This window comes from Camarhynchus parvulus, unplaced genomic scaffold (genome assembly GCF_901933205.1).
Source record: "Camarhynchus parvulus unplaced genomic scaffold, STF_HiC, whole genome shotgun sequence".
Lineage (NCBI taxonomy): Eukaryota > Metazoa > Chordata > Aves > Passeriformes > Thraupidae > Camarhynchus > Camarhynchus parvulus.
This window is the reverse complement of record NW_022148468.1, coordinates 1-24,080: the sequence shown is the minus strand read 5'-3', so window position 1 is coordinate 24,080 and position 24,080 is coordinate 1. Positions and strand designations below refer to the sequence as shown.

At 52.2% G+C, this 24,080-nt stretch overlaps 1 protein-coding gene across 1 annotated transcript in view; it reads right to left on the bottom strand.

Annotated features, from left to right (window-relative positions):
- LOC115916807 (histone-lysine N-methyltransferase EHMT2-like) overlaps positions 1 to 23,981 on the bottom strand; it is a gene marked incomplete at its 5' end in the record, with an annotated part of 29,171 nt that extends 5,190 nt beyond the window's left edge. Inside the window, 17 exon segments of the mRNA XM_030970548.1 lie at positions 1,660 to 1,746; positions 3,452 to 3,567; positions 4,769 to 4,846; positions 5,943 to 6,087; positions 7,324 to 7,491; positions 9,104 to 9,258; positions 10,439 to 10,543; positions 12,151 to 12,252; positions 13,546 to 13,668; positions 15,513 to 15,619; positions 17,196 to 17,278; positions 18,264 to 18,440; positions 19,967 to 19,992; positions 19,994 to 20,203; positions 22,863 to 22,964; positions 22,967 to 23,011; positions 23,875 to 23,981. Of these exon segments, the coding sequence (XP_030826408.1) occupies positions 1,660 to 1,746; positions 3,452 to 3,567; positions 4,769 to 4,846; positions 5,943 to 6,087; positions 7,324 to 7,491; positions 9,104 to 9,258; positions 10,439 to 10,543; positions 12,151 to 12,252; positions 13,546 to 13,668; positions 15,513 to 15,619; positions 17,196 to 17,278; positions 18,264 to 18,440; positions 19,967 to 19,992; positions 19,994 to 20,203; positions 22,863 to 22,964; positions 22,967 to 23,011; positions 23,875 to 23,981 (1,936 nt within the window).
- Between the last annotated feature and the right edge of the window lie 99 nt (positions 23,982 to 24,080).

Sequence of the window (24,080 nt, the reverse complement as noted above, 5' to 3'; positions counted from 1 at the left end):
GGATTTTTTTCCCTCCCCGTTTTTAGGATTTTTTTATCTATTTTTGGGATTTTTTTCCCTCCCTATTTTTGGGGTTTTTCTCCCAAATTTAGCATCTTCCTCCTCATTTTTACGATTTTTTCTCCCCCAGTTTTCGGGGTGTTTTCTGGGTTTTTGGGGTCCCCTCCCCATTTTTGGGATTTTCCGTCACCATTTTTTTGGGATTTCCCCCTCATTTTTTGTCCTTTCACCCCCATTTTTTTGGGGTGTTTTCCCATTTTTGGGATTTTTCCTGCCCATTTTTGGGATCTCCTCCCCCCCCTTGTTTTTGGTGTATTTCCACATTTTTGGGGGTTTCTCCCATTTTTTAGGGGTTTTCTCCCATTTTTAGGATTTTTCACTCCCCGTTTTTGGGATTTTTTTCTCTATTTTCAGGTTTTTTCCCTCCCTGTTTTTAGGATTTTTTCCCTCTCCATTTTTGGGATTTTTCCCTCCCTGTTTTTGGGATTTTTCCTCTATTTTGGGGATTTTTCCCTCCCCGTTTTTGGGATTTTTTCCCCTATTTTTCAGGATCTTTTCCCTCCCCATTTTTGGGATTTTTCCCTCCCTGTTTTTGGGATTTTTCCTCTATTTTGGGGATTTTTCCCTCCCCGTTTTTGGGATTTTTTTCCCTATTTTTCAGGATCTTTTCCCTCCCCATTTTTGGGATTTTTTTCTCTATTTTTAGGATTTTTTCCCTCCCTGTTTTTGGGATTTTTCCCTCCCTGTTTTTGGGATTTTTTTCTCTATTTTCAGGATTTTTTTCCCTCCCCGATTTTGGGATTTTTCCCGCCCATTTTTGGGATTTTTTCCCTCCCTGTTTTTAGGATTTTTCCTCTATTTTTGGGATTTTTTCTCTATTTTTAGGATTTCTCCCTCCCCATTTTTGGGATTTTTCCCTCCCCGTTTTTGGGATTTTTTTCTCTATTTTTCAGGATCTTTTCCCTCCCCGTTTTTGGGATTTTTTTCTCTATTTTTCAGGATCTTTTCCCTCCCCGTTTTTGGGATTTTTCCCGCCCATTTTTGGGGTGATTTTGGGGTTTTTTGGGGCCCTCACTCGCAGATGAAGGTGCCGGGGGGAATCGCCTGCAGCGCCCGAATCCCCTCCCCATTTTTGGGGTGTTTTCCCCTATTTTTGGGATTTCTCTCCATTTTTAGGATTTTCCCTCCCCATTTTTGGGATTTTTCCCTCCCTGTTTTTGGGATTTTTTTCTCTATTTTCAGGATTTTTTTCCCTCCCCGATTTGGGGATTTTTCCCGCCCATTTTTGGGATTTTTTTCCCTCCCTGTTTTTGGGATTTTTCGTCTATTTTTGGGTTTTTTCCCTCCCTGTTTTTAGGATTTTTTCCCTCTCCATTTTTGGGATTTTTCACTCCCCATTTTTGGGATTTTTTCTCTATTTTTAGGATTTTTCCCTCCCCGTTTTTGGGATTTTTTTCCTCCCCGTTTTTGGGATTTTTTTCTCTATTTTTCAGGATCTTTTCCCTCCCCGTTTTTGGGATTTTTTTCTCTATTTTTCAGGATCTTTTCCCTCCCCGTTTTTGGGATTTTTTTCTCTATTTTTAGGATTTTTCCCTCCCCGTTTTTGGGATTTTTCCCGCCCATTTTTGGGGTGATTTTGGGGTTTTTTGGGGCCCTCACTCGCAGATGAAGGTGCCGGGGGGAATCGCCTGCAGCGCCCGAACCCCCCAGCCCATCTTGGCCGTTCGGTACAGCTGGAGCCGGACCCTGGGATGGGGAAAAAAACCGGAATTTTGGGGAAAAATGGGAATTTGGGGGGAAAAATGGGAATTTTGGGGGGGGAAATGGGAATTTTGGGGGGAAAAATGGAGAAAAAATGGGAATTTTGGGGGGAAAATAGGGAATTTTTTTGGGAACTTTTTTGGGAAAAGGGGAATTTTGGGGGAAAAAGGGGAATTTTGGAGGAAAAAGGGGATTTTGGGGGGAAATGGGAATTTTGGGGTGAAAATGGCAGAATTTCAGGATTTTTGGGTGCAGAATTTCAGGATTTTGGGGTTTCTGGGATGCAGAACTTTGGGATTTGGGGTTTTTTGGGGTCTGGGGGTTTTTGGGATTTCTGGGGAAGGGAATTCAGGATTTTGGGGATTTTGGGGTTTTTAGGGTACAGAATTTTGAGGATCTTGGGTTTTTGGGGGTGCAAGATTTGGGATTCTGGGGGTCCAGAATTTGGGGTTTTTTTGAATTTTGGGGTGCAGAATTTGGGTGGTTTTTAATTTTGGCATTTTTGGGGTGCAGAATTCAGGATTTCGGAATTTTGGGGGGTTTCTGGGGTGCAGAATTTGGGGATTTTTGGGTGCAGAATTTGGGGATTTTGGGGTTTTTGGGGTGCAGAATTTGGGATTTTGGGGATTTTTGGGTGCAGAATTTGGGATTTTGGGGTGCAGAATTTGGGATTTTGGGGTTTTTTGGGTGTAGAATTTCGGGATTTTGGGGTTTTTGGGGTGCAGAATTTGGGGATTTTGGGGTTTTTTGGGTGCAGAATTTGGGGATTTTGGGGATTTTTGGGTGCAGAATTTGGGATTTGGGGGTTTTTGGGGTGCAGAATTTGGGATTTTGGGGTTTTTGGGGTGCAGAATTTGGGATTTTGGGGTGCAGAATTTGGGATTTGGGGGTTTTTGGGGTGCAGAATTTGGGATTTTGGGGTTTTTTGGGTGCAGAATTTTGGGATTTTGGGGTGCAGAATTTGGGATTTTGGGGTTTTTTGGGCACAGAATTTGGGATTTTTGGGGTCGCACTTGATGCCGCTCTGCACCACGCGGTTTTTGGGGTGCAGAATTTGGGATTTTGGGGTTTTTTGGGTGCAGAATTTCGGGATTTTGGGGTTTTTTGGGTGCAGAATTTGGGGATTTTGGGGTTTTTGGGGTGCAGAATTTGGGATTTTGGGGTTTTTTGGGTGCAGAATTTCGGGATTTTGGGGTTTTTTGGGTGCAGAATTTGGGGATTTTGGGGTTTTTGGGGTGCAGAATTTGGGATTTCGGGATTTTTTGGGTGCAGAATTTGGGATTTTGGGGTTTTTGGGGTGCAGAATTTGGGATTTTGGGGATTTTTGGGTGCAGAATTGGGGGATTTTTGGGATTTTGGGGATTTTTGGGGTCGCACTTGATGCTGCTCTGCACCACACATTTCTTGGGGTGCAGAATTTGGGATTTTGGGGTTTTTTGGGTGCAGAATTTGGGATTTTTGGGGTCGCACTTGATGCCGCTTTGCACCACGCGGTTTTTGGGGTGCAGAATTTGGGATTTTGGGGTTTTTTGGGTGCAGAATTTCGGGATTTTGGGGTTTTTTGGGTGCAGAATTTGGGGATTTTGGGGTGCAGAATTTGGGGATTTCGGGGTTTTTTGGGTGCAGAATTTGGGATTTCGGGGTTTTTTGGGTGCAGAATTTGGGGATTTTTGGGATTTTGGGGTCGCACTTGATGCCGCTCTGCACCACGCGGTTCTTGCAGCTCCTCCAGCAGGTGCACGCCTGGTTGCACTCAAAGATCAGGGGGGGCTCGATTTTATTGAACTCCTGCAGCAGCCGCCCGTCCTGGCAGGGGGAAAAGGGACACTGAAACTGCCCCAAATACCCCAAAATCGCCCTCAGAACCACCCCAAAAATATCCTTAAAAATAACCCCAAAATAGCCCAAAATCAGCCTCAGAACCACCCCAAAATTACACTTTAAAATACCCCAAAAATACTCCAAAATCACCCTCAGAACCACCCCAAAAATATCCTTAAAAACACCCCAAAAATACTCCAAAATCACCCTCAGAACCATCCCAAAAATATCCTTAAAAATACCCCAAAATAGCCCAAAATCACCCTCAGAACCACCCTAAAAATATCCTTAAAAATAACCCCAAAATAGCCCAAAGTGGCCCAAAAATACCCTGAAAACCACCCCAAAATACACTTTAAAATACCCCAAAAATACTCCAAAATGACCCTCAGAACCACCCCAAATATATCCTTAAAAATATCCCAAAACAACCCAGAAATACCCTTTAAAATACCCCCAAAACACCCCAAGAATACACTTTAAAATGCCCCTAAAATCCCCCCAAATAGCCCAAAAGTACCCTGAAAACAACTCCAAAAATACCCTTTAAAATACCCCAAAATCTCAGAACCATCCCAAAAATACCCTGAAAAATACCCCAAAAATGGGCCAAAAATGCCCTTAAAACCACCCCAAAAATACCTCAAAAATGCCCCAAAATGCCCCAAAAATAGACTTTAAAATACCCAAAAACTACCCCAAAAATGCCCTTAAAACCACCCCAAAAATACACTTTAAAATATCCCAAAAAGAAAATATTGAGGTTATTTTTGGGGTATTTTTTGGGTGTTTTTGGGAGTCGTTTTCAGGGAATTTTGGGGCATTTTTGGGATATTTTGGAGGATATTTTGGGGTATTTCGGAGACATTTTTTGGGGTATTTTTGAGGTGGTTTTGAGGGAATTTTGAGGCTATTTTGGGGATATTTTTTGGGTATTTTTGGGAGTCGTTTTGAGGGAATTTTGGGGATATTTTTGGGGTATTTTTTGGGTGACTTTTTTTATTTTTGAGAGTATTTGGGGGTATTTTTGGGATATTTTGGAGGATATTTTTGGGTATTTTTGGGGCATTTTCGGGATATTTTTGAGGCTATTTTGGGGGGTTTTTTGGGTATTTTTGGGGGTCGTTTTGAGGGAATTTGGGGGATTTTTTTAGGGTTTTTTTGGGGTTTTTTTCCCCTCTCTCACCTTGTCGTACCAGCAGCGGATGCTGAGCTGCCCACAGAGGCAGTTGGAGGAGGAGCAATCGTCCTGGCAGGTGCAGTGCTGAAAAAATCCCCCAAAATCCCCCCAAATTCAGCCAAAATCACCCAAAATCGACAAAATTCATCCCAAATTTACCCCAAATCACCCAAAATCGACAAAATTCACCCCAAATTTACCCCAAACCACCCAAAACTTACCCAAAATACCCAAAACTTCCACCAAAAAAAAATTAAAAAAAAATCGCGCCAAAATGACACAAAATAAACCCAAAAGACACAAAATTGACCCAAATTCCTGAAGTTAAACCAAAATCCCCAAACGCACCGAAACGTACCAGCATTTACCCAAAAGACACAAAATGAACCCCAAATTCTCCCAAAATACACAAAATTCCCCCCAAAATGCCCCCAAATCCCCTCCCCGGCCATCCCAGTGCCCCCAAATCCCCATTTCACAGCAATTTTACCCCAAAAATCCCATTTTTACCCCAAAAAATGCCATTTTTCACCCATTTTTGCCATTTTTTCACCCCAAACCCCCTCCAAGTTCATCCCAGTTTATCCCAGTTTGTCCCAGTCCCCCCAAATCCCCATTTTTATCCCATTTTACCCCCAAAATCCCATTTTCCCACCTTTTTTTCCCATTTTTTTCATTGATTTTTCACCCCAAACCCCTCCCAGTCCCTCCCAGTTCATCCCAGTCCCCCCAAATCCCATTTTTATCCAATTTTTACCTCCCAAAAATCCCATGTTTGACTGATTTTTTCACCGTTTTTCCCCATTTTTTCTCCCAGTTCATCCCAGTCCATCCCAGTCCCCCCAAATCCCCATTTCCCATCAATTTTACCTCCCAAAAATCCCATTTTTTCACTGATTTTTTTCCCATTTTTCCCCCGTTTTTTCTCCCAGTTCATCCCAGTCCCCCCAGTCCCCGCTTCCCATCAATTTTACCCCCAAAAATCCAATTTTTATCCCATTTCTACCCCCAAAAATGCCATTTTTTCACCGATTTTCCCCGTTTTTTCACCGATTTTCCCCGTTTTTTCACCGATTTTTCTCATTTTTTCGCCGATTTTTCTCATTTTTTCGCCGATCTTTCTCGTTTTTTCACCATTTTTTCCCCGTTTTCCCCATTTTTCCCCCCAGTGAGGCAGCACCTGCAGGTGGGTGATGTTGTGGTCGATGTTCATGGTGGAGGTCTCGCAGTTCTCCGCGATGTATTTGTAGTCCTGGGGACAGGGCTCCTCGTCCACGCCGTTGACGCAGGGGATGGGGACGTTCTCGTGGCCCCTGGCCACGTCCCTGGGGGAAAATTGGGGAGAAATGGGGGGTAAAGGGGTGGGGACCCCGAAATCAGCAACAAAATCCGGCCAGAAATGCAAAAAACCCCACAAAAATCCGGCCAGAAATGCAAAAATTACCAAAAAAAATCCACCTAGAAATGTAAAAATCACCCCAAAAAAATCCAGCCAGAAACAGCAAAATTACCCCAAAAATCCAGCCAGGAATCTAAAAATAAGTAATAAAAAAATCCAGGCGGAAATGGAAAAATAATAATTAAAAAAATCCAGGCGGAAATGGGAAAATTCTCGTGAAAATCCGGCCAGAAATGGGAAAATTGCAAAAAAAATCCAGCCAGAAAAATGCAAAAAAAATCCCGTGAAAATCCGGCCGGAAATGATAAAATTACAAAAAAAAATCCACCTAAAAATGTAAAATACATCAAAAAAATCCGGCCAGAAATGGAAAAATTCCTGTGAAAATCTGGCTAGAAATGACAAAATTCTTTAAAAAATCCACCCAGAAATGGAAAAAAACCCATGAAAACCTGGTCAGAAAATTGCAAAAAAAAAAATATCCCCTCCAAATCCCAAAAAATCCAGAAAAAATCCCCTCAAAAAATAAAAAAAAATCCCAAAAAAATCAGAAAAAACTTTTTAAAAATCCCAAATAAATCCTGTAAAAAGCGCGAGCTCCGCCTGCTGACAATGCAAACCCCAGCCTGAATTTGTGACGCCAAAAACCAGAACAAAAATCAAAAAAAAAGGAAAAAAATCCCAAAAAATCCCCAAAAAATGAGGTAGAAAATCCCATAAAAACAAAAACCCCCAAAATAACCCCCAGCCTCAACTTGTGACACAAAAACTGCCCAAAAAAATCGCCAAAAATCGTTGCAAAAAAATCATTAAAAAATTGAAAAAAATTTTTATAAAATCAGAAAATTTCAGAAAAAAAATCAGAAAAAACTCGAGAAAAAAAATCGAAAAAAAATCGGAAAAAATCAGAAAAAAATCCCAAATAAATCCCATAAAACCAAACCCCCAAATCCCCCCCGGATTAACCCCTTCGGCGCCGTTCCCACCTGCGCTCGCTGTGCAGCGCCCGGCCCGCCGCCCTCAGGCGCAGTTTGTGACCCCAAAAATCACCAAAAAAATCCCCCAAAAAAATCCGGAAAAAATTCCCATAAAAACAAAATCCCCGAATTCACCCGAATTCCCCCCAAATTGCCCGGATTAACCCGTTCGGTGCCGCTCTGACCTGCTGACGATGCGCTCGGTGTGCAGCGCCCGGCCCGCCGCCCCCAGGCGCAGTTTCCGGTTGAGCTGCAGCGCCACCCAGACCTCGGAGCGCTCCGGGGTCAGGTCCAGGGGGGAGTCGCCCTCCTTGTTCCGCACCTCGGGGTCGGCCCCGCGCGACAGGAACAGGCTGGGGGGGCGCCGAGGGGTCAGGGACCCTTCCCCAAATTCCGGACCCCTCCCCAAATTCATGGGAACCCCAAAAATCCACCCAAATTCAACCCTCAATTCCGGGGATCCCCCCCTGCCCTTCAATGGTTTCTCCCCATGGGATCCCCTACGGACCCCAAATTGGGGAGGGGGATCAGGGATCACCTGGGACCCCTCCCCAAATTCATGAGACCCCCTCCCCAATTCTTGGGAACCCTCCTCAAACTCTGAACCCCTCCCCAAATTCCGGACCCCTCCCCAAATTCATGGGAACCCCCAAAAATCCACCCAAATTTAACCCTCAATTCCGGGGATCCCCCCCTGCCCTTCAATGGTTTCTCCCCATGGGATCCCCTACGGACCCCAAATTGGGGGGGGGGATCAGGGATCACCTGGGACCCCTCCCCAAATTCATGAGACCCCCTCCCCAATTCTTGGGAACCCTCCTCAAACTCTGAACCCCTCCCCAAATTCATGGGAACCCCCAAAAATCCACCCAAATTTAACCCTCAATTCCGGGGATCCCCCCTGCCCTTCAATGGTTTCTCCCCATGGGATCCCCTACGGACCCCAAATTGGGGAGGGGGGTCAGCAATTGCTGAGACCCCTCACCAATTCCTGAGACCCCTCCCCAAATTCCTGAGACCCTTTCCCAATTCTTGAGGCCCCTCCAGTTCCTGAGACCCCTCCCCAAATTCACGGGAGCCCCCAAATCCACCCAAATTCAACCCCAAATTCCGGGGATCCCCCCCCTCATTTAATGGATTCTCCCCGTGGGATCCCCTATGGAGCCCCCAGCCCGCTGCGAAGCCCCAGACCCAATTCCCTCACCTGGCACAATCGTGTCCCTGTGTCTCCCTGACCCCCCAGACTCCCCAAAGCCCCCAGACCCAATTCCCTCACCTGGCACAATCGTGTCCCTGTGTCTCCCTGACCCCCCCAGACTCCCCAAAGCCCCCAGACCCAATTCCCTCTCCTCACACAATCGTGACCCCTGTGACCCCCCGATGCTCCGTGACCCCTGAGAAGCCCCCAGACCCATTTCCCGATGCAGTCGTGGTAGCTCTCCCTGGCGGCGATGTGCAGGGGGGTGTCCCTGTGTCCCCCCAGGCTCTGTGACCCCTGTGACCCCCGTGACCCCCTGAAGCCCCCAGACCCATTACCTGACGCAGTCGTGGTAGCTCTCCCTGGCGGCGATGTGCAGGGGGGTGTCCCCGTGGAGGGGCTGTCCCTGTGTCCCCTGACTCCCCTGAAGCCCCCAGACCCCTGTGACCCCCCAGACCCCCTGAAGCCCCCAGACCCATTACCTGACGCAGTCGTGGTAGCTCTCCCTGGCGGCGATGTGCAGCGGCGTGTCCCCGTGGAGGGGCTGTCCCTGTGTCCCCTGACTCCCCTGAAGCCCCCAGACCCCCATGACCCTCTCAGAAGCCCCCAGACCCATTACCTGACGCAGTCGTGGTAGCTCTCCCTGGCGGCGATGTGCAGGGGGGTGTCCCTGTGTCCCCCCAGGCTCTGTGACCCCTGTGACTCCCCTGAAGCCCCCAGACCCCTGTGACCCCTGTGACCCTCTCAGAAGCCCCCAGACCCATTACCTGACGCAGTCGTGGTAGCTCTCCCTGGCGGCGATGTGCAGCGGCGTGTCCCCGTGGAAGTTGACGGCGTGCAGGTCGCACTGCGCGTTCAGCAGCACCTCGGCGATCTCGGCGCTGCCCGTGAACGACGCCCAGTGCAGGCAGATGTTCTCCTCCTGAGTGACCAACTGACCGTGAGTGACCAGCGCTGACCGTCAGTGACCACTGCTGACCATCACTGACCATCACTGACCACTGCTGACTGTCAGTGACCACTGCTGACCGTCAGTGACCATCAGTGACCACTGCTGACCGTCAGTGACCACTGCTGACCGTCAGTGACCATCAGTGACCACTGCTGACCGTCAGTGACCACTGCTGACCGTCACTGACCATCAGTGACCACTGCTGACCGTCACCGACCATCAGTGACCACTGCTGACCGTCAGTGACCACTGCTGAGCACCCAAACCCACCCCCTGACTGCCCAGTGCAGGCAGATGTTCTCCTCCTGAGTGACCAACTGACCGTCAGTGACCAGCGCTGACCATCAGTGACCACTGCTGACCGTCACTGACCATCAGTGACCACTGCTGACCGTCACCGACCATCAGTGACCACTGCTGACCGTCAGTGACCACTGCTGACCGTCAGTGACCACTGCTGAGCACCCAAACCCACCCCCTGACTGCCCAGTGCAGGCAGATGTTCTCCTCCTGAGTGACCAACTGACCGCCAGTGACCAGCGCTGACCATCAGTGACCACTGCTGACCGTCACCGACCATCAGTGACCACTGCTGACCATCACTGACCATCACTGACCAGCTACACCCAGCCCCTGACTGCCCAGTGCAGGCAGATGTCCCCCAGGTGTGTTCCCAATGCTCCCAGGTGTGTTCCCGATGCCCCCAGGTGTGTTCAGAATGGCCCCAGGTGTAGCCAGGTGTGCCCAGGTGTGTTCCCAATGCCCCCAGGTGCCCCAGGTGTGTTCCCAATGCCCCCAGGTGTGTTCAGAATGGCCCCAGGTGTGTTCCCAATGCCCCCAGGTATATTCCCAATGCTCCCAGGTGTGTTCCCAATGCCCCCAGGTGTGTGCCCAGGTGTGTTCCCAATGCCCCCAGGTGTGATCCCAATGCCCCCAGGTGTGATCCCAATGCCCCCAGGTGTGTTCAGAATGGCCCCAGGTGTAGCCAGGTGTGCCCAGGTGTGTTCCCAATGCCCCCAGGTGTGTTCCCAATGCCCCCAGGTGTACCCAGGTGTGTTCCCAATGCCCCCAGGTGCCCCAGGTGTGTTCCCAATGCCCCCAGGTGCCCCCAGGTGCCCCCAGGTGCCCCCCAGGTGCCCCGGGCTCTCACGTTGTCGGTCAGCGTGACGTCGGCCCCGCGGGTCAGCAGCCGCCGGATGACCTCGATGTGTTTGTGCTCGGCCGCCCAGATGATGGGCGTCCAGCCCCCGCTGTCCTGGGGGTCAAGGGGTCACTCGGGGGTCACTCGGGGGTCAGTGACCACCCCTGACCACACTGAGCACCCCCAGGACACACTGACCACCCCCAGGACACACTGACCACCCTGAGAACACACTGACCATTCCCAGGACACACTGACCACCCTCAGGACACACTGACCATCCCCAGGACACACTGACCACCCCCAGGACACACTGACCACCCTGAGAACACACTGACCATTCCCAGGACACACTGACCATCCCCAGGACACACTGACCACCCCCAGGACACACTGACCACACTGCCCACACTCAGGACACACTGACCACCCTCAGGACACACTGACCATCCCCAGGACACACTGACCATTCCCAGGACACACTGACCACCCCCAGGACACACTGACCACACTGACCATCCCCAGGACACACTGACCACACTCAGGACACACTGACCATCCCCAGGACACACTGACCATCCCCAGGACACACTGCCCACACTCAGGACACACTGACCACCCTCAGGACACACTGACCATTCCCAGGACACACTGACCACCCTGAGAACACACTGACCATCCCCAGGACACACTGAGCACCCCCAGGACACACTGACCATCCCCAGGACACACTGACCATTCCCAGGACACACTGACCACCCTCAGGACACACTGACCATCCCCAGGACACACTGACCACCCCCAGGACACACTGACCACCCCCAGGACACACTGACCACACTGACCATTCCCAGGACACACTGACCATCCCCAGGACACACTGACCACGCCCAGGACACACTGACCACACTGACCATTCCCAGGACACACTGAGCACCCCCAGGACACACTGACCACACTGCCCACACTCAGGACACACTGACCACCCTCAGGACACACTGACCATCCCCAGGACACACTGAACACCCTCAGGACACACTGACCATCCCCAGGACACACTGAGCACCCCCAGGACACACTGACCACGCCCAGGACACACTGACCATCCCCAGGACACACTGACCACGCCCAGGACACACTGCCCACACTCAGGACACACTGACCACTCTCAGGACACACTGACCATTCCCAGGACACACTGACCATTGCCAGGACACACTGACCACCCCCAGGACACACTGACCACCCTCAGGACACACTGCCCACACTCAGGACACACTGACCACCCTCAGGACACACTGACCATTCCCAGGACACACTGACCATTGCCAGGACACACTGACCACCCCCAGGACACACTGACCACCCTCAGGACACACTGCCCACACTCAGGACACACTGACCACTCTCAGGACACACTGACCACCCTCAGGACACACTGACCACCCTCAGGACACACTGCCCACACTCAGGACACACTGACCACTCTCAGGACACACTGACCATTGCCAGGACACACTGACCACCCTCAGGACACACTGACCATCCCCAGGACACACTGACCACCCCCAGGACACACTGACCATCCCCAGGACACTCAGGACACACTGACCCTTCCCAGACCACACTGACCACCCCCAGGACACACTGACCATCCCCAGGACACTCAGGACACACTGACCCTTCCCAGGACACTCAGCCCACACTGACCACGCCCTCACCTGCGCGTTGACGTCCACCTGGCCGGTGCTCAGCAGCAGCTCCACCATCTCCAGGTTGCCGTTTTTGGCCGCGTGGTGCAGGCAGGTGGAGCCGTCCTCCTCCTGTGACGTCACAGGGGGGGAAACGGTGACGTCATACGGAGGAGAATGATGTCATACGGATGGGTGGTGACGTCATGCAGGGAGGCGATGACGTCATAAAGAGTGGGGATGTCATAAATGGAGCTGTGATGCCATAAATGGAGCTATGACGTCACGATGCGAGTTTTGATGTCACGCGCGGGGGTGGTGACGTCATACAGAGTGGCAGTGATGTAATAAGGGGAGTGGTGATGTCACACAGGTGTGATGACATCACCGCCCACCTGGCTGTAGGCACACCCCCAGCAGGTACCGCTCTGTGTGTGTGTGACGTCACAGGTGCGTCTATGACGTCACAAGTGTATCTATGATGTCACAGGCGTCCCTATGACGTCACACAGGTGTGTTTATGACGTCACAGCTCACCTGGCTATAAGCACACTCCCCCTCTGCAGCAGGTACCGCACTCAGTGTGTGTGTGTGTGATGTCACAGGTATATCTATGATGTCACAGGTGTGCCTATGACGTCACACAGGTGTGTCTATCACATCACAGGTGTGTCTATGATGTCACAGGTGTGTCTATGATGTCACAGGTGTGTTTACGACGTCACACAGGTGTGTCCATACCTGGCTATACACACACCCCCCCCTCTGCAGCAGGTAACGCGCTGTATGATGTCACACAGGTGTGTCTATGACATCACACAGGTGTATCTATGATGTCACAGGTGTGTCTACGACGTCACACAGGTGTGTCACAGGTGTGTCACTCACCTGGCTATACGCACACCGCCTCCTCTGCAGCAGGTACCACTGTGTGTGTGTGATGTCACACAGGTGTGTCTATGACGTCACAGGTGTGTCTATGACGTCACACAGGTGTGTCTATGACGTCACAGGTGTGTCTATGACGTCACACAGGTGTATCTATGATGTCACAGGTGTATCTATGATGTCACAGGTGTGTCTATGATGTCACCGTTGTGTCTATGACGTCACACAGGTGTGTCTATGACGTCACACAGGTGTGTCTATAACGTCACACGTGTGTCTATGATGTCACACAGGTGTGTCTATGATGTCACAGGTGTGTCTATGACGTCACAGGTGTGTCTATGATGTCACAGGTGTGTCTATGACGTCACAGGTGTGTCTATGACGTCACACAGGTGTGTCTCAGGTGTGTCACTCACCTGGCTGTAGGCGCACCCCCCCCTCTGCAGCAGGTACCACTGTGTGTGTGCGACGTCACAGGTGTATCTATGACGTCACACAGGTGTGTCTATGACGTCACACAGGTGTGTCCCTCACCTGGCTGTAGGCGCACCCCCCCCTCTGCAGCAGGTACCGCGCCGTCTCCAGCTGGTCGTTGGCCACGGCCTCCATCAGCGGCGTCCGGCGCTGCTTGTCCACGGCGTTGATGTTGGCTCCGGCCTGGGAGTGACCACAGAGTGACCACAGAGTGACCACAGTGACCACTGAGTGGCCACAGAGTGACCACAGAGTGACCACTGACCATTACTGACCATTACTGACCATCTATGGTCAGCACTGACCAGCACCAACCCCCGCCCCCGGCGCTGCTTGTCCACGGCGTTGATGTTGGCTCCGGCCTGGGAGTGACCACTGAGTGACCACTGAGTGACCCCTGAGTGACCCCTGAGTGACCCCTGAGCGACCCGAGTGACCGAGTGACCCCTGAGTGACCCGAGTGACCACTGAGCGACCACAGAGTGACCACAGAGTGACCACAGAGTGACCCGAGTGACCCGAGTGACCACTGAGTGACCACTGAGTGACCCCTGAGTGACCACAGAGTGACCACAGAGTGACCACTGAGTGACCACTGAGTGACCACTGAGTGACCACAGAGTGACCCCTGAGTGACCACAGAGTGACCACAGAGTGACCACTGAGTGACCCCTGAGTGACCCGAGCGACCCCTGAGCGACCACTGAGCGACCACAGAGTGACCCGAGTGACCACTGAGTGACCCGAGTGACCCGAGTGACCACTGAGTGACCACTGAGTGACCCCTGAGTGACCACAGAGTGACCACAGAGTGACCACAGAGTGACCACAGAGTGACCACTGAGTGACCACAGAGTGACCCCTGAGTGACCACAGAGTGACCACAGAGTGACCACTGAGTGACCCCTGAGTGACCACAGAGTGACCACAGAGTGACCACAGAGTGACCACTGAGTGACCACTGAGTGACCCCTGAGCGACCACAGAGTGACCCCTGAGTGACCCGAGTGACCCCTGAGTGACCCCTGACCAACAGATCCCATACTGGGAGCACTGGGAGCCCTGTACTGGTGTCACTGGTGTCACTCAGGTGTGTCCCAGGTGTCCCCAGGTGTGCCCAGGTGTGCCCAGGTGTCACTGGTGTCACTCATGTGTCCCCAGGTGTCCCCCAGGTGTCCCCAGGTGTGTCCCAGGTGTGCCCAGGTGTCCCCAGGTGTCCCCAGGTGTCACTCAGGTGTCCCCCAGGTGTCCCCAGGTGTCCCCAGGTGTCACTGGTGTCACTCAGGTGTGTCCCCAGGTGTCCCCAGGTGTCACTGGTGTCACTCAGGTGTCCCAGGTGTCCCCAGGTGTGCCCCAGGTGTGCCCAGGTGTCCCCCAGGTGTGTCCCAGGTGTATCCCAGGTGTCCCCCAGGTGTCCCCAGGTGTGTCCCAGGTGTCCCCAGGTGTCCCCAGGTGTGTCCCAGGTGTGTCCCAGGTGTCCCCCAGGTGTCCCCAGGTGTCCCCAGGTGTGTCCCAGGTGTCCCCAGGTGTCCCCAGGTGTGTCCCAGGTGTGTCCCACCTGTCCCAGGTGTCCCCAGGTGTGTCCCAGGTGTCCCCAGGTGTGTCCCAGGTGCCCCCAGGTGTCACTGCTGTCACTCAGGTGTCCCCAGGTGTGTCCCCAGGTGTCACTGGTGTCACTCAGGTGTGTCCCAGGTGTCCCAGGTGTCCCCAGGTGTGTCCCAGGTGTCACTGGTGTCACTCAGGTGTGTCCCAGGTGTCCCCCAGGTGTCCCCAGGTGTCCCCAGGTGTGTCCCAGGTGTCCCCAGGTGTGTCCCAGGTGTGTCCCACCTGTCCCAGGTGTCCCCAGGTGTCCCCAGGTGTGTCCCAGGTGTGTCCCACCTGTCCCAGGTGTCCCCAGGTGTGTCCCAGGTGCCCCCAGGTGTCACTGCTGTCACTCAGGTGTCACTCAGGTGTGTCCCAGGTGTGCCCAGGTGTGTCCCCAGGTGTCCCAGGTGTGTCCCAGGTGTGTCCCCAGGTGTGTCCCTCACCTGCAGCAGCAGGTGACAAATCTCCAGGTGTCCCTTCTGCGCGGCCGCGTGCAGCGCCGAGCGCTTGCTCTGAGCGTCGCTCTGGAAATTGGGGTCCAGGTTGTCCACTGGGGGGAAAATGGGGTAAAAAACAGCAGGATTGGGTAAAAAACAGCAGGAATGGGTAAAAACCAGCAGGATTGGGTAAAAACCACCAGGAATGGGTAAAAAAACACCAGGAATGGGTAAAAAACACCAGGAATGGGTAAAAAACACCAGGAATGGGTAAAAACCAGCAGGAATGGGTAAAAAACACCAGGATTGGGTAAAAAACACCAGGATTGGGTAAAAACCACCAGGATTGGGTAAAAACCACCAGGATTGGGTAAAAACCACCAGGATTGGGAAAAAAACACCGGGAATGGGTAAAAACCACCAGGATTGGGTAAAAACCACCAGGATTGGGTAAAAACCACCAGGATTGGGTAAAAAACACCGGGAATGGGTAAAAAACAGCAGGATTGGGAAAAAACCAGCAGGAATGGGTAAAAAACAGCAGGATTGGGTAAAAAACAGCAGGATTGGGTAAAAAACACCGGGAATAGGTAAAAAAACACCAGGATTGGGTAAAAAACAGCAGGATTGGGTAAAAAACACCAGGAATGGGTAAAAAACACCAGGATTGGGTAAAAAACACCAGAAATGGGTAAAAAACAGCAGGAATAGGAAAAAACCAGCAGGATTGGTGAAATAGGCACCAAAATGGGGTAAAAAACACCAGGATTGGGTAAAAAACAGCAGGAATGGGTAAAAACCACCAGGATTGGGTAAAAAACACCAGGAATGGCAAAAAACCAGCAGGAATGGGAAAAGGGAAAGAAAAATTGGGTAAAAAACGCCAGAAATTTGAAAAAGGGAGACAGAAAAGGGGAAAGGGAGAGAAAAAGATGGGTAAGAAGAAGAGAAAAATGGGGTCAGAAACACCAAAATTGGGAAAAAGGGGGAAAAAATGAGGTAAAAAAACATCAGAAATGGGTAAAAGCCAACAGAAATAGGAAAAGGGAGCCTAAAAATGGGGTAAGAAACACCAAAAATGGGGTCAGGGGCCTCAAAAACGGGAAAAGGGACCCCAAGATGGGATTGGAAACCCCCCCAAAAACCCCAAAACCCCCCCAGGACCCCCCAAACCACCCCAAATTCTCCCAGGGACTCCTCAGATTTTTTGGGGTCTGTCCCAAATTTTGGGATTTTTGGGGTCCCCCAACTCACAGAGCAGCAGGATGACCCCAAATCTCCCCCAAATTTTGAGATTTTCCCCCAAAATTTGGGGATTTCCTGAGATTTTTTTCCCCAGGATTTTTGGGATTTCTCCCAGGATTTTGGGGATTTCTCCCCAGGATTTTTGGGATTTCCCAAATTTGGGGATTTTTTAGGGTTTCCCATGCAGATTTTGGGATTTTCCCCAGGATTTTTGGGATTTTTCCCCAGGATTTTTGGGATTTTTCCCCAGGATTTTTGGGATTTCCCAAATTTGGGGATTTTTTAGGGTTTCCCATGCAGATTTTGGGATTTTCCTCAGGATTTTTGGGATATTTCTCCCAGGATTTTTGGGATTTCTCCCAGGATTTTTGGGATTTCCCAAATTTGGGGATTTTTGGGGGTCCCCCCCCAGATTTTGGGATTTTTTGGGATCCCCCAACTCACAGAGCATCAGGATGACCCTGCCCAGCTCCCCCTGCTTGACGCTCAGGTAAAGCTGCCGCGGGTGGAAGCGCAGCTTCTTCCTCCTGGGGGAACTGGGAGTGACTGGGATGGACTGGGAGGGACTGGGAATGGACTGGGAGGGACTGGGAATGGACTGGGAGGGACTGGGAATGGACTGGGAGGGACTGGGTTAAACTGGGAGGGACTGGGAGGGACTGGGATGGGACTGGGAGGGACTGGGAATGGACTGGGAATGGACTGGGAGGGACTGGGATGGACTGGGAGGGACTGGGATGGACTGGGAGGGACTGGGATGGACTGGGTTAAACTGGGATGGACTGGGAGGGAACTGGGAGGGACTGGGATGGACTGGGAGGGACTGGGAGGGACTGGGAGGGACTGGGGGAACTGGGAATGAACTGGGATGGACTGGGATGGGACTGGGATGGACTGGGAATGAACTGGGAGGGACTGGGAGGGACTGGGATGGACTGGGATGGACTGGGATGGACTGGGATGGACTGGGAATGAACTGGGAGGGACTGGGAGGGACTGGGATGGACTGGGAATGAACTGGGATGGGACTGGGATGGACTGGGATGGACTGGGATGGACTGGGATGGACTGGGATGGACTGGGAATGAACTGGGATGGGACTGGGATGGACTGGGAGGGACTGGAAGGAATTTTAGGGAGCCCCAGGGAATTTTTGGGTGTTTTCATCCCTCTCCCCAGGTGAATTTTCGGGCTCCCAGGTGTGGTTTTGGGGATGATTTCAGCCCCCCCAGGTGTGGTTTATCCCCCCCAGGTACACGTTAACACCCCCAGGTGTATTTCTGGGCTCCCAGGTGTGTTTCCCGCTCACCTCTCGGCCTCCTGGCCCAGCAGAGCCTTCTCCAGGTGCGGTTTATCCCCCCCAGGTGAATTTTTGGGCTGTTTTTTATCCCCCAGGTGTGTTTTTGGGGCCCCAGGTACACGTTAATCCCCCCGGGTGTGGTTTATCCCCCCAGGTGTGGTTTTTTCCCCCCCAGGTGTATTTTCAGGCTCCCAGGTGTGTTTCCCGCTCACCTCTCGGCCTCCTGGCCCAGCAGAGCCTTCTCCAGGTGCTCCCGGGCGGGGCCTGGGGGAGCCCCGAGCCAGGGCGCCCGGGGCAGGGCCAGCGCCGGCCCCCCCGAGCTGTCGATGGGCTCGGCCCGGGGGTCCGGGGGGGGCGCGCGGCCCTCGCCCTGCCCCCGCATGCGGGCGCTGAGGGGGAAATCAGCCAAAATCAGCCAAATCAGCCAAAATCAGCCAAAAAAATCCCACTCAAAATGACCCAAAATCAGCCAAAATCAGCCAAAATCAGCCAAAAAAATCCCAAAAAAATCCCACCCAAAATGACCCCAAATCAGCCAAAATCAGCCAAAAAAATCCCACTCAAAATGACCCAAAATCAGCCAAAATCAGCCAAAATCAGCCAAAAAATCCCCAAAAAATCCCACTCAAAATGACCCCAAATCAGCCAAAATCACCCAAAAAAATTCCCAAAAAATCCCACTCAAAATGACCCAAAATCAGCCAAAATAACCCAAAAAAATCCCACTCAAAATGACCCAAAATCAGCCAAAATCACCCAAAAAAATCCCCAAAAAATCCCACCCAAAATGACCCCAAATCAGCCAAAATCACCCAAAAAAATCCCACTCAAAATGACCCAAAATCAGCCAAAATAACCCAAAATCACCCAAAAAAATCCCACTCAAAATGACCCAAAATCAGCCAAAATCACCCAAAAAAATCCCAAAAAAATCCCACCCAAAATGACCCAAAATCAGCCAAAATCACCCAAAAAAATACCAAACAAACCCACTCAAAATGACCCAAAATCAGCCAAAATCAGCCAAAAAATCCCAAAAAAATCCCACTCAAAATGACCCAAAATCAGCCAAAATCAGCCAAAAAATCCCAAAAAAATCCCACTCAAAATGACCCAAAATCAGCCAAAATCAGCCAAAAAATCCCAAAAATCCCACTCAAAATGACCCAAAATCAGCCAAAATCAGCCAAAAATCCCAAAAATCCCACTCAAAATGACCCCCCAAATCAGCCAAAAATCACCCAAAAATCCCAAAAAAATCCCACTCAAAATGACCCCAAATCAGCCAAAATCACCCAAATTATCCCCGGCCCTCGCCCTGCCCCCGCATCCGGGCGCTGAGGGGGGAAATCAGCCAAAATCACCCAAAATCACCCCAAAAAATCCCAAAAAAATCCCACTCAAAATGACCCAAAATCAGCCAAAATCACCCAAAAAAATCCCAAAAAAATCCCAAAAAAATCCCACCCAAAATGACCCAAAGTATCCCCGGCCCTCGCCCTGCCCCTGCATCTGGGCACTGAGGGGGGAAAAGGACATAAAATAACCCAAAATCAGTCAAAATCCCCAAAAAATCCCACCCAAAATGAGCCAAAACGCCCCCAAGTAACCCAAAATATCCCTGGCCCTTGCCCTGCCCCCAAAATCCCCATTTTTTCCCAAAAAAACCCCATTTTTTCCCCTCCCCAAAAATTCAATTTTTTCCCCCAAAACCCCCATTTTTCTCCCCCAAAAATTAATTTTTTTTCCCCCAAAAAATCCAATTTCCCCCCCCAAAAAATCCATTTTTCTCCTCCCAAAAAATCCCATTTTTTCCCCCCAAAAAATCCATTTTTCTCCTCCCAAAAAATCCCATTTTCCCCCCAAAAAATCCCATTTTTTCCCCCCAATTCCCGCCCAGGTTTCCCTGCCCCACCTGGGCGTGGGCGCCTCGGCTCTGCCGCGGGGCCGGCGGCCTCGGGGGCAGCGGGCGGCGCCCGGCGTCTCCGCCGTGCGCCAGCGCGGCCTCGGGGCGCGGCAGCGTCACCTCCTGGGCCTCGGACGCGTCCTCGCCGCAGTGCGGGCAGAAAATGAGACCCCCGAGGCGCGAGACGCACGAGCGGTGGAAGCGGTGCCCGATGCGCACGTCCGGGTGGCACTCCAGGAACGTGCCCTAAAGGGTTAAAAATGTCACCAAAGGGTCACCAAAGTGTCACCAAGATGGGTTACAGGACCCTAAAGGGACTTTGGGGACAGTACAAGGGGGTTTGGGGACAGTTCAGGGGGTTTGGGGACAGAAAATGAGACCCCCGAGACGCACGAGCGGTGGAAGCGGTGCCCGATGCGCACGTCCGGGTGGCACTCCAGGAACGTGCCCTGAAAGGGTTAAAAATGTCACCAAAGTGTCACCAAGGGGTCCTGGATTGTCCCCAAACCGCCTGGAGGGTCCCCAAGATCCCAAAGTTGGGTTACAGGACATTAAAGGGGATTTGGGGAAACGCAGGAACGGTGGAAGCGGTGCCCGATGCGCACGTCAGGGTGGCACTTCAGGAATGTCCCCTAAAGGGTTAAAAATGTCACCAAAGGGTCACCAAGGGGTCCTGGATTGTCACCAAGGTCCTAAAGATTGGTTATGGGAACCTAAAGGGGATTTGGGGACAGTTCAGGGGGTTTGGGGACAGAAAATGAGACCCCCGAGGCGCGAGACGCAGGAGCGGTGGAAGCGGTGCCCGATGCGCACGTCCAGGTGGCACTCCAGGAACGTGCCCTGAAAGGGTTAAAAATGTCACCAAAGGGTCACCAAGGGGTCCTGGATTGTCCCCAAACCGCCTGGAGGGTCCCCAAGATCCCAAAGTTGGGTTACAGGACATTAAAGGGGGTTTGGGGAAACGGCAGGAACGGGTGAAGCGGTGCCCGCGCACGCGTCAGGGTGGCACTTCAGGAATGTCCCCTAAAGGGTTAAAAATGTCACCAAAGGGTCACCAAGGGGTCCTGGATTGTCACCAAGGTCCTAAAGATTGGTTATGGGAACCTAAAGGGGATTTGGGGACAGTTCAGGGGGTTTGGGGACAGAAAATGAGACCCCCGAGGCGCGAACGCAGGAGCGGTGAAGCGGTGCCCGATCGCGCGACGTCCAGGTGGCACTCCAGGAACGTGCCCTGAAAGGGTTAAAAATGTCACCAAAGGGTCACCAAGGGGTCCTGGATTGTCCCCAAACCGCCTGGAGGGTCCCCAAGATCCCAAAGTTGGGTTACAGGACATTAAAGGGGGTTTGGGGAAACGCAGGAACGGTGGAAGCGGTGCCCGATGCGCACGTCAGGGTGGCACTTCAGGAATGTCCCCTAAAGGGTTAAAAATGTCACCAAAGGGTCGCCAAGGGGTCCTGGATTGTCACCAAGGTCCTAAAGATTGGTTATGGGAACCTAAAGGGGGTTTGGGGACAGTTCAAGGGGGTTTGGGGACAGTTTGAGGGAATTTGGGGACAGTTCAAGGGGGTTTATCCATTTCTAATGGGATTTTTTGGGTGTTTTTTTCCATTTTTTCCCGTTTTTGGGGTTTTTCCCCCCAAACCCCACTCATGGGGTGCAGAAGTGGCCGCAGCCGGGGCAGCACTGGTGCTTGACCATCCTGTCTTTGGGATTTATGGGGTTTCTTTAGGATTTTAAGTGTTTTCTATGGGATTTTCACATATTTTATCAGATTTTCACGGGGTTTTTTGTGTTTTTTCCCATTTTTGGGGTTTTTCCCCCCAAACCCCACTCACGGCAGTGCAGAAGTGACTGCAGTCAGGGCAGCACTGGTGCTTGACCATCCTGCCTTTGGGATTCCCTTGGGATTTTGGGCGTTTTTAGGGGATTTTCACATATTTTATCAGATTTTCACGGGGTTTTTTGCGTTTTTTCCCATTTTTCGGGGTTTTTTCCCCCAAACCCCACTCACGGCGGTGCAGAAGTGGCCGCAGCCGGGGCAGCACTGGTGCTTGACCCCATGAAATGTACGATTTATGGGGTTTTTATGGGATTTTTGCGGGATTTTTGCTATTTACCCATTTTTTATCAGATTTTCACGGGGTTTTTTGTGTTTTTTCCCGTTTTTGGGGTTTTTCCCCCCAAACCCCACTCATGGGGTGCAGAAGTGGCCGCAGCCGGGGCAGCACTGGTGCTTGACCATCCTGGCTGTGCACTTTTGGGGTTTTTTGGCATTTTTTTGCTATTTACCCATTTTTTATCGGATTTTCACGGGGTTTTTTTGGTTTTTTCCCGTTTTTGGGGTTTTTCCGCCCAAACCCCACTCACGGCGGTGCAGAAGTGACTGCAGTCAGGGCAGCACTGGTGCTTGACCATCCTGCCTTTGGGATTCCCTTGGGATTTTGGGCGTTTTAAGGGGATTTTCACATATTTTATCAGATTTTCACGGGGTTTTTTGCGTTTTCTCCCATTTTTCGGGGTTTTTCCCCCAAACCCCACTCACGGCGGCGCAAAAGTGGCCGCAGCCAGGGCAGCACTGGTGCTTGACCCCACGAAACGTACGATTTATGGGGTTTTTATGGCATTTTTGCGGAATTTTCACTATTTACCCATTTTTTATCGGATTTTCACGGGGTTTTTTGTGTTTTTTCCCGTTTTTGGGGTTTTTCCCCCCAAACCCCACTCATGGGGTGCAGAAGTGGCCGGGGCAGCACTGGTGTTTAACCATCCTGTCTTTGGGATTTATGGGGTTTCTTTAGGATTTTAAGTGTTTTCTATGGGATTTTCACATTTTTTATCAGATTTTCATGGGGTTTTTTTGGTTTTTTCCCGTTTTTGGGGTTTTTCCCCCCAAACCCCACTCACGGCGGTGCAGAAGTGGCCGCAGCCGGGGCAGCACTGGTGCTTGACCATCCTGCGCGTGTGGCTCGCGCACAGCACCATCAGCGCACTGCGCGGGCTCGAGGGCGCCTCATGGTCTCGCGCTTCAGGATGCTGCTGCCGCACCCGCTCAGCTGCGATTTGGGCACAATTTGGGCACAATTGGGGCCTTTTTGGGCACCTTCTGGGCTGGCCCGGGTGGGCGGGGCCCGACCCCGCACCTGGGAGCCCCCGGGTGCTGCAGGGAGGTGGAAATTGTGGACTTGGGAGTTTTTGGGGCGTCCCGGGGATTTTTGGGGGCCCGAAGTGCTGGGGGAGGGAAATTCCAGGTGTGCCCAGGTGTGCCCAGGTGTGTTCCCCAGTGCCCCCAGGTGTGTTCCCCAGTGCCCCCAGGTGTGTTCCCCATGCCCCCAGGTGTGCCCAGGTGTGTCCCCAATATCCCCAGGTGTGCCCAGATGTATCCCAGGTGTGCCCAGGTGTGTCCCCAGTGCCCCCAGGTGTGCCCAGATGTATCCCAGGTGTGCCCAGGTGTGTCCCCAGTGCCCCCAGGTGTGTCCCCAGTGCCCCCAGGTGTGCCCAGATGTATCCCAGGTGTGCCCAGGTGTGTCCCCATGCCCCCAGGTGTGCCCAGGTGTGCCCCCAATGCCCCCAGGTGTGCCCACGTGTGTTCCCCAATATCCCAAATGCCCCCCAGGTGTCCCCAGGTGTGTCCCCAGGTGTGTCCCCAGGTGTGCCCAGGTGTATTTTAGGTGCCCTCAGCTGTGCCCAGGTGTGTCCCCAGTGCCCCCAGGTGTGCCCAGGTGCGCTCACCTGCCCATCCACGCTCTCGGTGGCCATGCAGAGCCCCCAGTCCCCATGTCCCCAATGCCCCCAGATGTATCCCAGGTGCGCCCAGGTGTATTTTAGGTGCCCCCAGGTGTGCCCAGGTGTATTTCAGGTGCCCCCAGGTGTGCCCAGGTGCATTTCAGGTGCCCCCAGGTGCCCCAGGTGCGCTCACCTGCCCATCCACGCTCTCGGTGGCCATGCAGAGCCCCTGTCCTCGCCTCTCCACTTGGCCGCCGTACGCACGAGCACACAGGGGCAGCTCCTCGAACGCCCGCCTTCCTTGGGGGCGGCGGGGCCAGAGGGCAGGGCGGGGTCAGGGGCGTGCCCAAGGGCAAGGCGTGGCCAAGGGGCGTGGCCAAGGGGCAGGGCGTGGCCAAG